Genomic DNA, 12,932 nt, shown 5'->3' with positions numbered 1-12,932 from the left:
CCCTTCCATCCACGCTTCTGCATAGTCTATACATGACAAGGAGAGGAGAGGTGCAAAGAGGCAGAGAAAGACAAGCGAGAGGATCTGAGATGAGAGGGAGGAGAGGATGTCCTCATTATGAGTGTAGAGACTAAATATGTAGACTATGAGTTAATAATCTGTCACACCCAACAGACTGAAATCAGGATATTTGATCTCAGCAAAGACTTATTGCTCTATCAGAATCCAATTCACCTTATTCACCCGGTGGCCAGAACGAGGCTAATCTTGCCATTACACCTCAGTCCAGCAGATGGTGGTAATACACTCCGTTTACAAACTGCCAAAAAAAAAGCACACTGAAAAAGAAGTTCACTGGCCTGTTCTTTTTCAGTGAGTTTTGTTTTGGCAGTTTGCAAATGGATTGCATTACGACCACCATCTGCTGGACTTAGGTGTAATGGCAAGTGTACCCTTTAGTCTCGTTCTGGCCGCCGGGCGAATAAGGCGACTGAGCCTAGCCATAGTTGTTATAAGTTCACATGATCACTAGGTGGAGCTCCAGCCTCAAAGTTCAATGTGTTTACTGACAGGTACATTCGGGTGCTTATGTTTCTTTGGATGTCAAAGTCAGTTATGTTGTGTAATCCTGAAGTGCACGGAGTAAGCTATCTTGGCCTTCTTGACCCATGTGAACTGGTCACGAGGTCCGGCTGTTCAGACAGCTTGGCAGATGGCAGAGCATTATAAAGTCTAATGCATGAACTCTTGAAAAACTGAGAACTTGACTTAGAACTCAACTATAGCCTGCAGAAAGAGCACAAACAGTTTCAAGGGATTCAGACTCCACTGACATCTGAGGTGCACTAAAGAGGAGAATGGGGCCCTCCTGCTAATCATGGACACTTTTATCGTTACCTTGTTCTGATGTATCCATGGCAGACAGTGTGGCTTGTAGAAAATGCCAGCTGTTAAGGGACTGAAAATGTCAGCACTTGAGATGCTTTTAAAACCAGAGCGTTGAAAGAGATTCTCAGCGATCCCCCTCCAGTAGCTTTTGTGGGGATTAAAATGACTAATTAAATGTCCCAGGTTTTACTATTCACCAGCAGAGAAAACCACTTAATAAGAAATAGGAGAAGAACGTCAGTGATTTATCCAAACAGGTTTTAAACTGCAATTCTACCAGCCAGGCTTCAGTAAACTGTGACTGAACTTAGAGCCCCTCCCCTCTCCCACCACCACCCACCCCAGAGACAGCAAATAGACTATGCAAAAAAGAAAGGAGTACCGATCCAAACCTTTGTTCTCATATTCATAAAAAACACATTTTTTATTTACATAAATTACAAGAAAGCACAAACTGGTTTCACCAAAATCTACATTAAAAACATCTTGTATATTGTATATTGAACAGATTTACTATAATTTACTCAATGTCTCAAATAAACATTGACCTTTTTTTTCAATAAAAAGAAAGGGGTATACTGATCTTTATTGGCAGCTCATTCATCATATCTACTAGCCAGAGAAAGAAAAACAGAATTGGGACATTGTACTCACAGCACGCTGAGGACAACATAATCAGGATGGTCTTCAGTCTAACCGCCTCAATACTTGTAACACCAGATTCTCGACTAGCATTTAAATAACTCTGTATACCATGTCTGGCAGGGGAACATGGCTTGGGCTTCTACAGTGAGGACGTTGTGGAGTCCAGCACCTCTCGGCCATTGCACACGGTCGGAACGACGTTGGAGGCTGAGGCTGAGAAGAGGGAGCACATGCATAATGCAGGAGAGGAAGAGGACGAAGAACAGAGGAAGAACATGTTCAGCCGTGTGCGTGCGAGCAGTGTTTGTCTGTGATGATCAGATGACAGTAGTGGAAGGACAGCTCTGAAACTTTACGTTAAGTGCCTCTGGTTGGTCCTGGTAAAATAGACATAGGGCTTTAACAGTGAGACTGCAGCTGATAGCTAGTTGGGAGTTAGTTGAGAAGTGAGTCTGAACATTTGACATTGATGGTGAGTGGTTGAGGCATCTGATGGGGTGAGCCAATTATCTTGTAGGGAGTATTTTGACTTATTTGAAATTAGTCATTTAGTCTTTGACACAAGATTATTACAGATTATCATTTGACTGTAGAGATTTTAAACAAAAATGGTAAGGAGTTTAACATTAGATATTGGATTAACACAACTGTGAAAATGGTAATAATGATGATGATGGAGATGATGATGATGATGATGATGAGGAGGAGGAGGAGGAGGAGGAAGATGAGGAGGAGGAGATTGATGATGCTGATGGTGATGATGCTGATGCTGATGATCCTGGTGGGCACAACTGTGATGTTGCATTTTTTATATTTACATATTTTATTTTGATGTTAACAATGATGATGGTGATGATTACGACACTGAGCATGTGGCGAACGGAGGTGCTACCTTGGGAGAAGCTGGAGCCTGGTCCTGTGGTCACGCTGAAGCGGGTGGTGGCCACCCTGAGCGTCGTGACGTTCTTCTGCGGCTGGAAGAGGATGATGTGGATCTTGGGGGCGAAGAGGCAGCCCAGCACCACCGAGCCACTGAGGCTGACCGAGATGCACATGGTGGTGGTCTGCACCTGCAGGACACAGGCACAGTGGGGCACATAGATCAACCAATGGCCCACATACACTCACCCAGAGCGTCTGAGCGAGTGGGTACAAGAACCAAGATGTGGGGCTGGAACAACTCCCATGTAATAAATCCCACACTGTTAGTGTCCCTAGAAACAACCCAGGAATAAACATATATTTAAATATATATGTATATTGGGTTATATACCACATTTTGTACACTGAATGCATCCCGCCAAGAAGTGTGTTTCTCAGCAGGTCATTTTCTATTATTTTTGCCATTAGTTTTATCATTATTATTTTCATCTCCCAGCATTCCTTCTTCGTAGGCCTTGCGCTCAGCAGGTAGCTGTATGGCAAGTAAATGAGGTGGGTCCCCTGCATCCTAATACAGGCATTCTGACGTGGAGCCTTCAGAGACTCATGGAAGCACAGAGGCTGTACAGTAAAGAGAACATGCTGCGTATGTGTGTGTTATTTGATACTATAAGGGAAAATGACTGCACTGATTCATGATTCACTGATTCACATGCTGCTGTTTGAACTGAGCTTCTTATAAGTTGGTGTTACAAATGGCAGTATCTGTCATAATGTGTGCAAGTTCATTATTCATCCTAATTGCCCTTAGCTAACAGGTAAAAGTACAGATACCATTCTTACAGCATTATATAACACTCTCTTAACGTTCCCATCTGATTTATTAGATGCAATCATTTTGACACTTTATTGGAGGAATGCATTGCAAATGCTCCATAAACGTTTTTGCAAAAATATGATCCAATTGGGAGTATTATAAGCCTGTATTACAAATGCAAAGATGAATGTTAGGACAATATTCTCATAATATATATTTTTTAGAATGTAATGCAACATTAAGAAAACATAGAGTTAAACTGAAAGACGTTTTTGCCGATGTTCTTCATAATGTCACCAAAACATGGCAAAATTGGACAAAACCATTGTTTCAACAACTAATCTGGGGTGCTACAAGGCCATTTTTGGAATAAAAAAAAAAAGTAGGCGTAGTTTTCCTCTTTGACCAACAGCACTAACAGATACTACCAGGGTGCAGTTGGTCCGGTTATGGGTGCTGCAATCTAACCTCCCTGGCAAACCCCACAAAGTCAGTCACTCTAGCGGAGTGGTTCTCAAATGGGGGTACGTGAAGGCACTCCAGGGGGTACGTGAGATTTTGAAATATACATATATTAAAAAAGTAGAATCCATGCAAAAATACTTTTAAAACAATTATTTAATAAATATTTCAGGAAAATATAAAGTTCATAAAATGAATTTGGGATATGAAATTGAATATTAGGCTATTCAATTTCATTATCCTAAAAACCCAGGATGGTTCGACCCAACCTGTCACATGCCACCCGCCATCACCTGTCAATCACTGTCAAAACTCAAACGATGGAGTCGTGGTTGAAGCATAGCGGTTAGGGGGTACTTGGCTAAAAAAATATTTCACAGGGGGGAACATCACTGAAAAAAGGTTGAGAACCACTGCTCTAGCGGGCAGTGACAGGGTCAGCTGTGGTGATGATGTGGCCGTGTGGGGAGAGTCTGGATCATGCTTGGAGACCATGGACTTCTGCCCACTTTTACCTAAAATTAGAGCCACCGCCATTTCTAAGAGAACAGTATTGCATAAGAATACGCATAAGTGCTTTTAATAATGCAGAGCATGTTTCTAACAAGGGACAATGTACTCAAGATTTGTCTGGCTTTCCAGCAAGGTTTCTTACTTCCTCAACAACAACAAAGGAACAAATATTGGACAGCTGCTGAGTTCAATATTCGAGAGAAGCTACTGAGTTCCCAGTGCTTCAGTCTGATGAGATGCATGAGAGGACCTTGTCCAAAATTACAATGTGAATCATCCTTAAAATGCCCCTCGGTTTGTATTGCACATGAGTGCCATCTTGTCTTTAGCCATCCCTGCACAGACAGTGCCAACTCTTATCTTCTCTGAAAATGTTGCTGTGTTTATTAGATTTGCATGTCACGAAAAACACTCATGAATATTTTGAATATTTCTCAGTCAAGGGCATGTGAATAGGAGCGTGGAGCATGTGTTAGCCTCGGTGAGCTGCTGCTCAGCGTCTGTTCCACTGTCTCTTTGCTTAAGGGCGCTTCTAGCACACCCACCCTGGTGAAGTACTCTGACACCAGCGTGTCTCTCACAGCAAGTGTCAATCACACGAGTTGAGTTATGCCAGACGATAGAATTAGAATTTAGTCCTCGAGGCATTACAATGAGATACAGACAGGGCCTTTCAAAACGTATCAAGCAAGCAATGACATGTCAGATGTCAGTCACCAAAAAAAAAAAAAAACGAAATGTAGGCAAAATTGGACAGGACAAGGTAAGCCAAGAAAATTATTCATTTTTTTTAAGATGAAAAAAAACAGTCTGCATGAGTCGTGAGCGCAGACTCACTGGTGCTTTTAGCGATTCAGTTTTCATACTTTAAGACACTCTGGAGCTGCATATATATTAGACATTAAATATGAAAACCAGCCCTTGACTTCCATCAATATTCATTTTTTTCTCATATCAGTGGTTCCTTTTAAAATGAGATTCATGTAATCTTTGTTTCTCAGTGGAAGAATTTGAAAACTCCTTTGTCTTTTTGACCATGGAAACAATATTAAGGGTTTAAATAAACCCTCTTCTTACAAGGCTTTGTTACATTTCTTTACAAAACAACAAGCATTGAATTTTGAGGAGTTAGGTTTGGTTAATTTCCCCTTTTGATCTGATATGACTAATTATTTATGGCTTCTAACTTTGTCCAATCCCCTTCTTCAAGTGCAGACATTTCTAGGCCAGTCTGCTGCTGCTGTTCCTCGTGCTCACCTCAGTCCCAGGCCACGGCTGGCCACAGCTGGGACGCAGTCCCTCTTACCTCTTATTCACACTCCAGTCCACACGGCCCTGTGTGGCAGCAGAGCGCTGAGGAACATCCTGTGTCTCTACCCCCCCCAACCTGCCCTGGGTGGCAGCAGAGCACTGAGGAACATCCTGTGTCTCTACCCCCCACCCCCCCCCCCCCCCCCCGCCCAACCTGCCCCTCACGCCTGCACCCAACCTCCACAGAGCCAATACCTCTACGGACAAAAGATGAGTCCCTAGAGATCTGGGTCTCTCTCTCTCTCTCTCTCTCTCTCTTTCATATTCCTCGACTCTCCTTTTCCCATCATCTCTCTTCATTCTTTCCCCCCTTCCTCTAATATCCCATTTGTCATTAAGATTCTCAGTATTCATAAGGCGCAGGTATGGTGCTTCAAGTGTTCATTATCAGGCGTTAAGCTTTGCCGGGCTGTGCTGTTAAGCCTCTGTGGCTGAGTGCAACAGCTGATTTGCCTCTGTGACCTGATTCACGTCCTCTGGCCACACTCTCCTCCTTGCACCTCAGACATTCATATTCACACTCACACACACACACACACACACACACACACACACACACACACACACACACACACAGAAACACACACACACACGCATGCTCGCATATTCTCTCTGTCTCTCTCTCTCTGTCTCTCTCTCTCTCTGACACACACACACATACATGCATACGTACGTACATACATACATACATACATACATACATACATACATACATACATACATGCATACATACATAGGCCTACATATCAAGTGTCCATGCATTTGGAATGTAGAATTATAGGCTGTAAAGAGTATGGTAAATATAATGAATGCTATAAGTATGGCCGTGTTATTAAATTAGTCTGAAGTGCTTTTCTGTACTCAACTCCTTAAGGATCTTGTATAACAATGTGAAATACATAAAAGTTATGAACAATATTTCATGAATGGCAGTGGCCACCAAATGTGTGGCTCCAGTGCTATAATCCAGTCATTTGCCAGGATATCATGTGTGCAGTGCCTTTGTTCTCTACTGGGACACATTTTCCAGCCACATGAAAAGCAAGCTGCTCCTTTTATCAGCGCTAAAGACAGCCCATCAAAGGGATCTCTCTGTCTGTCACCTGAATCGGCAGGTACCACACAAAAAGATCCAATAAGGCAATCTCTCCATTTCAACACCATATTTTATGTGGATACTAAAACTATGTGAGAGAAGGTATCATCAGTCTGTTTCAGCTGATGCATTATTAAAAACAATATATTGTTAAAATTACAGAGGTTTGCTATTGCTATTATTTCTTCATTTGGAACTAACCGCTTTGATTTTATTCACACTCTGGTGGAAAGCAAACAAACATATTGCATATCATCATGATCGCCCCCTGTAGCACAATTTTACGTATTAAACACAGTTATGTGAGAGAAGCCTTGTAGGGAACACAAAACAAGCACACCAAACACATAGTGTTGCAGGCCTCTCACTTGAGCACAAGTTGCCATCAGATCCGCTCTGGAAGTCCAAGATGGAAATCCCATGATCACATGTAGTTGTCTCTTACCCAGTCATCTGCAGTGAGAGCTGGCAGCCCCCTCTATCCATCTAACTGTCAGTCAGGAGCACCATAAGGCTATAAATAAATCCTGCCATTCGAGGGAAGAAATAAATAAGGGGAACTCACCCTGTAGTCGCTGGCGGTGACGTAGAAGATGGGCTGGAAGGCCAACCAGATGATGCAGGTGGTGTACATGGTGAAGCCGATGAACTTGGCCTCGTTGAAATTCTCGGGGCACTTGCGGGTCTTGAAGGCGTAGACGGTGCAGAGGATGATGAGCACGCAGTTGTAGGTGAGCGACACCAGCATGCTGGCGTCCTTGCTGTTGCACTTGAGCGTGACCACGTCGCGGCGCTCGGGGCTGACCTCCTTGCGCACGCCAGGCGTCTCCACCAACAGCCAGCCCACGGCCACCATCAGCTGGCAGGAGATGAGCGCGGCGCAGATGACCACCTGCGAGGTGGGGCTGATGAAGCGCGGGCGCTGGGCACCGCCGCCGGACACGCCGTTGAAGATGCGCGAGATGCGGTTGGTCTTGGTCAGCAGCGCTGAGTAGCAGACGGCGAAGGATGTGCCCAGGCCCAGGCGCCGCAGCGTGCACACGGCCGCCGACGGCTTGGCGATGTAGATGAACGTCATGGCGTAGCACATAAGCACGCCCAGCAGCAGGATGTAGGAGAGCTCGCGGCCCGACGCCTTGACCACCGGCGTGTCGTTGTGCTTCAGGAAGAGGCCCACCACGAACAGCGTGCACATGATGCCCAGGCAGGAGATGGTCACCGGCCCCACGGCCCACGCGTCCGACCAGTGGATGTACTCCTCGGGCAGGTCGTAGCAGCCTGTCAGGTTGGCCAGGGGCCACTGGCCGAAGCTACAGTCGGCGCAGGTGAACTCGTCGCTCAGGTACTGGTACGGCTGGCAGGGGATGCAGATCCAGCAGCACACGTCGCCTGGCTGCATGCTCTTGATCTCGTTCTTGCGGCAAGGGTCACTGCACTGGGACGTGGGCAGCGCCTGGCTCTCCCACGGGATCAGGCTGGTGTTGAGGCTCAGGCTCTGAGCCCAGTAGCCCACCTTGTGGTACGCGTACTTGCCGTTCTCCTTGTGGTAGTGGAAGATCTTGTAGCGACCAAAGCTGTCGCCGAAGGCATCGAAGCGAACAACGTGATCCCTGTCTGCTGGGCGGAATGGGGCTAAATGTGGAGACAGAGGATACTGTGGGGTCAGTTAGGTCACAGCAGAAACACAATGTAAAACACAAAATATCAGAAAAAAACTATATAAAACACAACCAAAAAAAAAGGTTTGAGTTTGTATAATTCATCAGTTACTCAGCTACATTTTTATCCAAAAACAACATATCCGTTTCTAATTCATTATCAATATTGATCACTGCTAAGTTAGCAACACAAAACTCAAGAGGTAAATTCAGACAGACTGTCCATGGCAATGCAGCAGTATTGATCATTTCTAAGTTAGCAACACAAAACTCAAAAGGTAAATTCAGACAGACTGTCCATGGCAATGCAGCAGTTCAGGAGATACCTAAAGTGATCTATAGACGGTTTAAATAAACATGATCAAGACAGACACCATGTTTCTCACACGTAACAACTTAGGATCACCTTAGGATATTCCCAGCAGGACTGCTTGACTAATAAAGCAAAGCATTAGGCATAATGGATTGCACTAAAATGTGCAAAACAGAGGCCAGAAGGTAGACTCACAGAGTTGTCCAGTGTCTTTGATTTAATCTGCTCTCAAAACCTCCTATGGCTTTTTTTTGTTTTTTTCCAAACAAACTTCATGAGTTCATGAGTTTAAATTGGACCGAAGACATTAGATAACTTCCCTTGTGTACAGACATTGGCATATCATCTATCTAAATAGTACTCCACTAGCAAAACAATTCCCTCTCAGGTTTGTACATATCGAACCACTGAAAATGAAACCAGTTTGAGAGAGATTAAGGCTAATTTGTCAACAAAAACAAAATCTTTGGGCTCTGCTCTCTCTCTCTCTCTCTCTCTCTCTCTCGTAGAAAATATTTGCCTTTTCCTACATCCACTCAGCTTCAGGTGGACTTCCAGCTTGAAACTCACTGGCGGCTGCATCCCAGATCCGCAGCTATTTGAGATGGATGGCAGGATCACCCCGCATGTCTGAGAACCTACGTGTATCCTGCATACAAGGATGGAAAAGGTCTTTGCAAGCGCAGCCTATCGGAACCTGCGTGTGGAAAACGCTGCCGCAGCATCAAATGGTAAATCCAAGCTCTGCAGTAAAGCACGGGTCGGGGGTGTTGCCCCACTTGCGGTAATGCTGAAGGATTTCGACAAAAGCCACGGAACACGAAGAATGTGCTCCACACAATAGAGTCCATGCATAATTCAAGGCAGTGGCTTCCAAGAGGATAGCATCTGACAAGGTTATGCTTCTGCCTGTTAAGTACTTCACTGATGTCTTTGACAGAGCTATTCACGTTTCTGGGGCCAAATCCTTTTCTCGCCTGGAGTGTGACGAGGTTGTTTGCAAGCATGAAGCTGATAATTATGGCTATAACACAACCTTATCATGTGAGGCAAAATGAAAAAAAAACTAAATTAATCTTAGATTCCCTGTAGGTGTTTATTTGTGCGGAGTTGTCACTGATATTATTCAATTTGCCAGCTTGCTGAGGGGCCATTGAGGAATGAATTAGAGGCTTTGACACACCCTGATCAATTTTGTATGGTTGTGCAGTCATCAGAGGGATAAAAATGAAACAGGATAATCCTGATAATCTTGACAGCCACCTTGTATTAAAGTGTGCCGTGTACAAATACAGAATACTAGCAATTTAATAGGTATATATATATATATATATATATATATATATATATATATATATATATATATATATATATAGACATATTCATTACATCTATCTGTATACATTGCCTGGTGCACAAAGTACACATTAGCGAGACGTGCAAACACGGGAGAGCCGAGGCTAATCCTGTCCCCATTATCACTTCAGGGGCGTAATCGCGCTTTAATCGCACTATTTCGGGGCTAGTACCCCCAAATTTCTGGCCTCACCTTTACCCTAGGGCCAACGAGTGCTTACTGATGAGGCGGTGTCAAGGTGGAAGGCGGAACTGAGTCAGGTAATTAATTGTCAAAACAACAGTCCACGTGACTGCATTGCTAGCAATAGTTCCATAAAATGATCAATGCAAGGCTCTGCTTAATATTAAAACGCAAAGCTTAACTGTCTCCGGGGGAGCTAATTGACAGCCTTGGACTGTATACCTTTCCCAATCCCAGTGGTGGAAACAATGTGTTATGGACGTGCTTTTGCTTATGATTCTGTCATTAATAAAGATATATGTGCTATGTGGCCCTGTCCTGGTCTTCGTTGTACTAACTGCATTTCAACTGTCTTCAGGCTCCATTCAAAAGAAAAATAGTTATAAAACATGGACAACATTCCTACAAATATGATCTTTCACCTATAATGCAAACGTTTAAACTGGTGTGCAGTAAAAATGATGACTCCCTGAATATTGCTATTGATTTCAGGTTATACTGTACAGTGCAAGCTGATTACACCAGTTAATTCGCACACATTAAAAAAAACACACACACATACACACACACACTCACCATCAAATTTTGTCTTCAGAATGTAGTCTTTGTAGAACTTGCGACCATTTCCCGGCTTCATGGCACTGCAGACTTTGGTGGTGTTGGGACACAAAGCCTGTCTCATGTTATGCAAGGCGTGTGCCATGGCATAGACTGCATTCACTACAAACATGATCTTAGACTCTTGTTCGAATTTGCCGTCTTTCAGGGTGTGCTTTGCGCAACTCACGTTGTGCAGGCTGCACTGGAAGCGGTGCTCCCAGAATTCTCGGAACCATGGATTTCGGGTGTTGTTGTAAGGGTTAAGGTTGGTGAAATACTCGGTAAACTTGGGAATGGGATAAGATGCCAGCTCAATAGTGAAGGCCCCGTTTGCTGACGTTTCGCTACCTCTGACCACGCTCTCCTGCGCGCCCCATCCATCACTCGCCACCCAAATGAAGGTGACGTTCATGCGCGTGGCAGCCACCAGTAGCTCGCGTGCGTCCTCACTGCGTGTGAACAGGATCACTACTTTGGCGTTGGATTTCTGCTGCAGAGAGCGAATCACATTCTCGTAGCTGTAGCGGTCCATGGAGCGGGTCACCTTGGCTGAAATGGCAATGCAAATCTGGAGAGCCCGGGCCTCCTGCTGGAAGGCATCGATACCCGTCTCACCATAGTCACCTTCTGAGGCCACAGTGGAGACGTAGGTCCAGTTAAAGTACCGTAAGATCTCCGCCATGGCTTTGGCCTGGTAGAAGTCAGGGGGAACAGTGCGAGCAAAGAAGTCATACCGGGATTTGTCACTCAGTTTAGCGCTTGTTGAAGCATAGCTTATTTGAGGAATCTGGAACAGACGAAGCAAGTTTGCCACCTGCAACAGAAAGAGATTTACACTTAGACCACACCATGGCGCGACTACAGTCAGACTGATCAATGTATACGTTTAAGAAGAGTGTGCATGTTTTACGTCGAGATAATAAGAAACATGGTAGTTTCCCTGTGGAAAACATACTTTATAAACTAAAGCAGGAGATATTTGGTGGAAACAAGTGAGAAATTATTAGATAGATAGATAGATAGATAGATAGATAGATACTTTATTGATCCCCAAGGGGAAATTCAAGGTCTCAGTAACATACAGACATCACACACAACATGCACTTACAGCAGAAATGTCAGACACCAAACAGGACGAGGACCACAATTGCGTCACGTTCAAAAGTTTATTTAAGGGTTGGGGGTTTCAGGGGTTCCGGGGGGGGTACAGGAGTTCCAAGAGTCTGCGTGTGTGTGTTCCCCCAGTAGCCGAACAGCGAAGGCAGGAGCTGGATGATCCAGGAAGTCCTGGGGGAAACACACACACAACAGCAATTGAAACGAAGCAGCAGTACAGTCAAGGACTAGGCGGTATTCGTAGAAGAGGGACGGAAGGCAGGTCAAGATTACCGGGGCTGGAGAACACAGAAGTAGTCGAGCGGGTCCGGGATCACAGGCAAAGAGTCAGAGGCGTTTTCAATAAACAGGCAGGTAACTGGTGCTGGTTGCAGACGATCTGACAAGTGTGGACTGAAAAGCAAGGCTTTATATAGAGGGCATGATGAGTGGTGAATGCAGTGCAGCTGGTAGGTAACGAGGGTGAGGCAGAGCAGAGCAGGAACAGGTGGAGGTCATCAGGCTTCAATCAGCACGTGTTACCAGGCAGAGAGAGAGCTCATGACAAGAAATGGTAAATATAAGTATAAACATATAACAAAACTCCACTGTACAATAGAGACAGTAGAATATAAGAAAAACTAACAAAACTAAATACTAAATATACTATATAAATTAAATAAAAAATCCACAGTGTGCTTGTGCCAGGGTGACCAAGCATGAGATGTTTGCAGTGACAGGGCCGGGACTGGCCTGTAGTTCTGTGTGCATGGTAAGGTGCTCAAGAGAGTGAGTGTCATGGTGAAGGTGCAAAAAGTAGTCCAACAGTAGTCCTATAGTTCTGTGAGCATGGTAAGGTGCTCAAGAGAGTGAGTGTCATGGTGAAGGTGCAAAAAGTAGTCCAACAGTAGTCCAACAGTGCAAGAATAAGGTCTAGAGACCAGCATAAATAATATGGACAAATAACAGAGTAAAGTATAATGTAGACAGGGCAAGGGTGGAGAGGCAGACAGACTATGCAGAGAAGTATATCTCTCCTCTTCCCTTTAGTGAAGCATTGAACAGTTCAATGGCCCTGGGGACAAATTACTTCCTCAGCCTTTCAGTTGTGC

At 44.5% G+C, this 12,932-nt stretch overlaps 1 protein-coding gene across 2 annotated transcripts in view; it reads right to left on the bottom strand.

Moving 5' to 3' along the window:
• Positions 1-1,184: 1,184 nt before the first annotated feature.
• The window catches only part of grm2a (glutamate receptor, metabotropic 2a), a 40,323-nt gene continuing 28,575 nt past the window's right edge, over positions 1,185-12,932 (bottom strand). The window contains exons 3-6 of one of the 2 annotated variants that reach the window (XM_042089042.1): positions 10,702-11,539; positions 7,180-8,246; positions 2,426-2,603; positions 1,185-1,910 (exon numbers count right to left, since the gene is read on the bottom strand). In XM_042089042.1, the coding sequence (XP_041944976.1) occupies positions 1,891-1,910; positions 2,426-2,603; positions 7,180-8,246; positions 10,702-11,539 (2,103 nt within the window). In that variant the 3' untranslated portion in view covers positions 1,185-1,890. The remainder of the gene's footprint in view (positions 1,911-2,425; positions 2,604-7,179; positions 8,247-10,701; positions 11,540-12,932) is intronic. The other variant, XM_042089041.1, reaches the window with a different exon arrangement.

The sequence above is a fragment of the Alosa sapidissima genome, chromosome 4 (assembly GCF_018492685.1).
Source record: "Alosa sapidissima isolate fAloSap1 chromosome 4, fAloSap1.pri, whole genome shotgun sequence".
Classification (NCBI taxonomy): Eukaryota; Metazoa; Chordata; class Actinopteri; order Clupeiformes; family Clupeidae; genus Alosa; species Alosa sapidissima.
The sequence above is the reverse complement of the archived record's forward strand: the minus strand, read 5'-3'. Positions and strand labels throughout refer to the sequence as shown.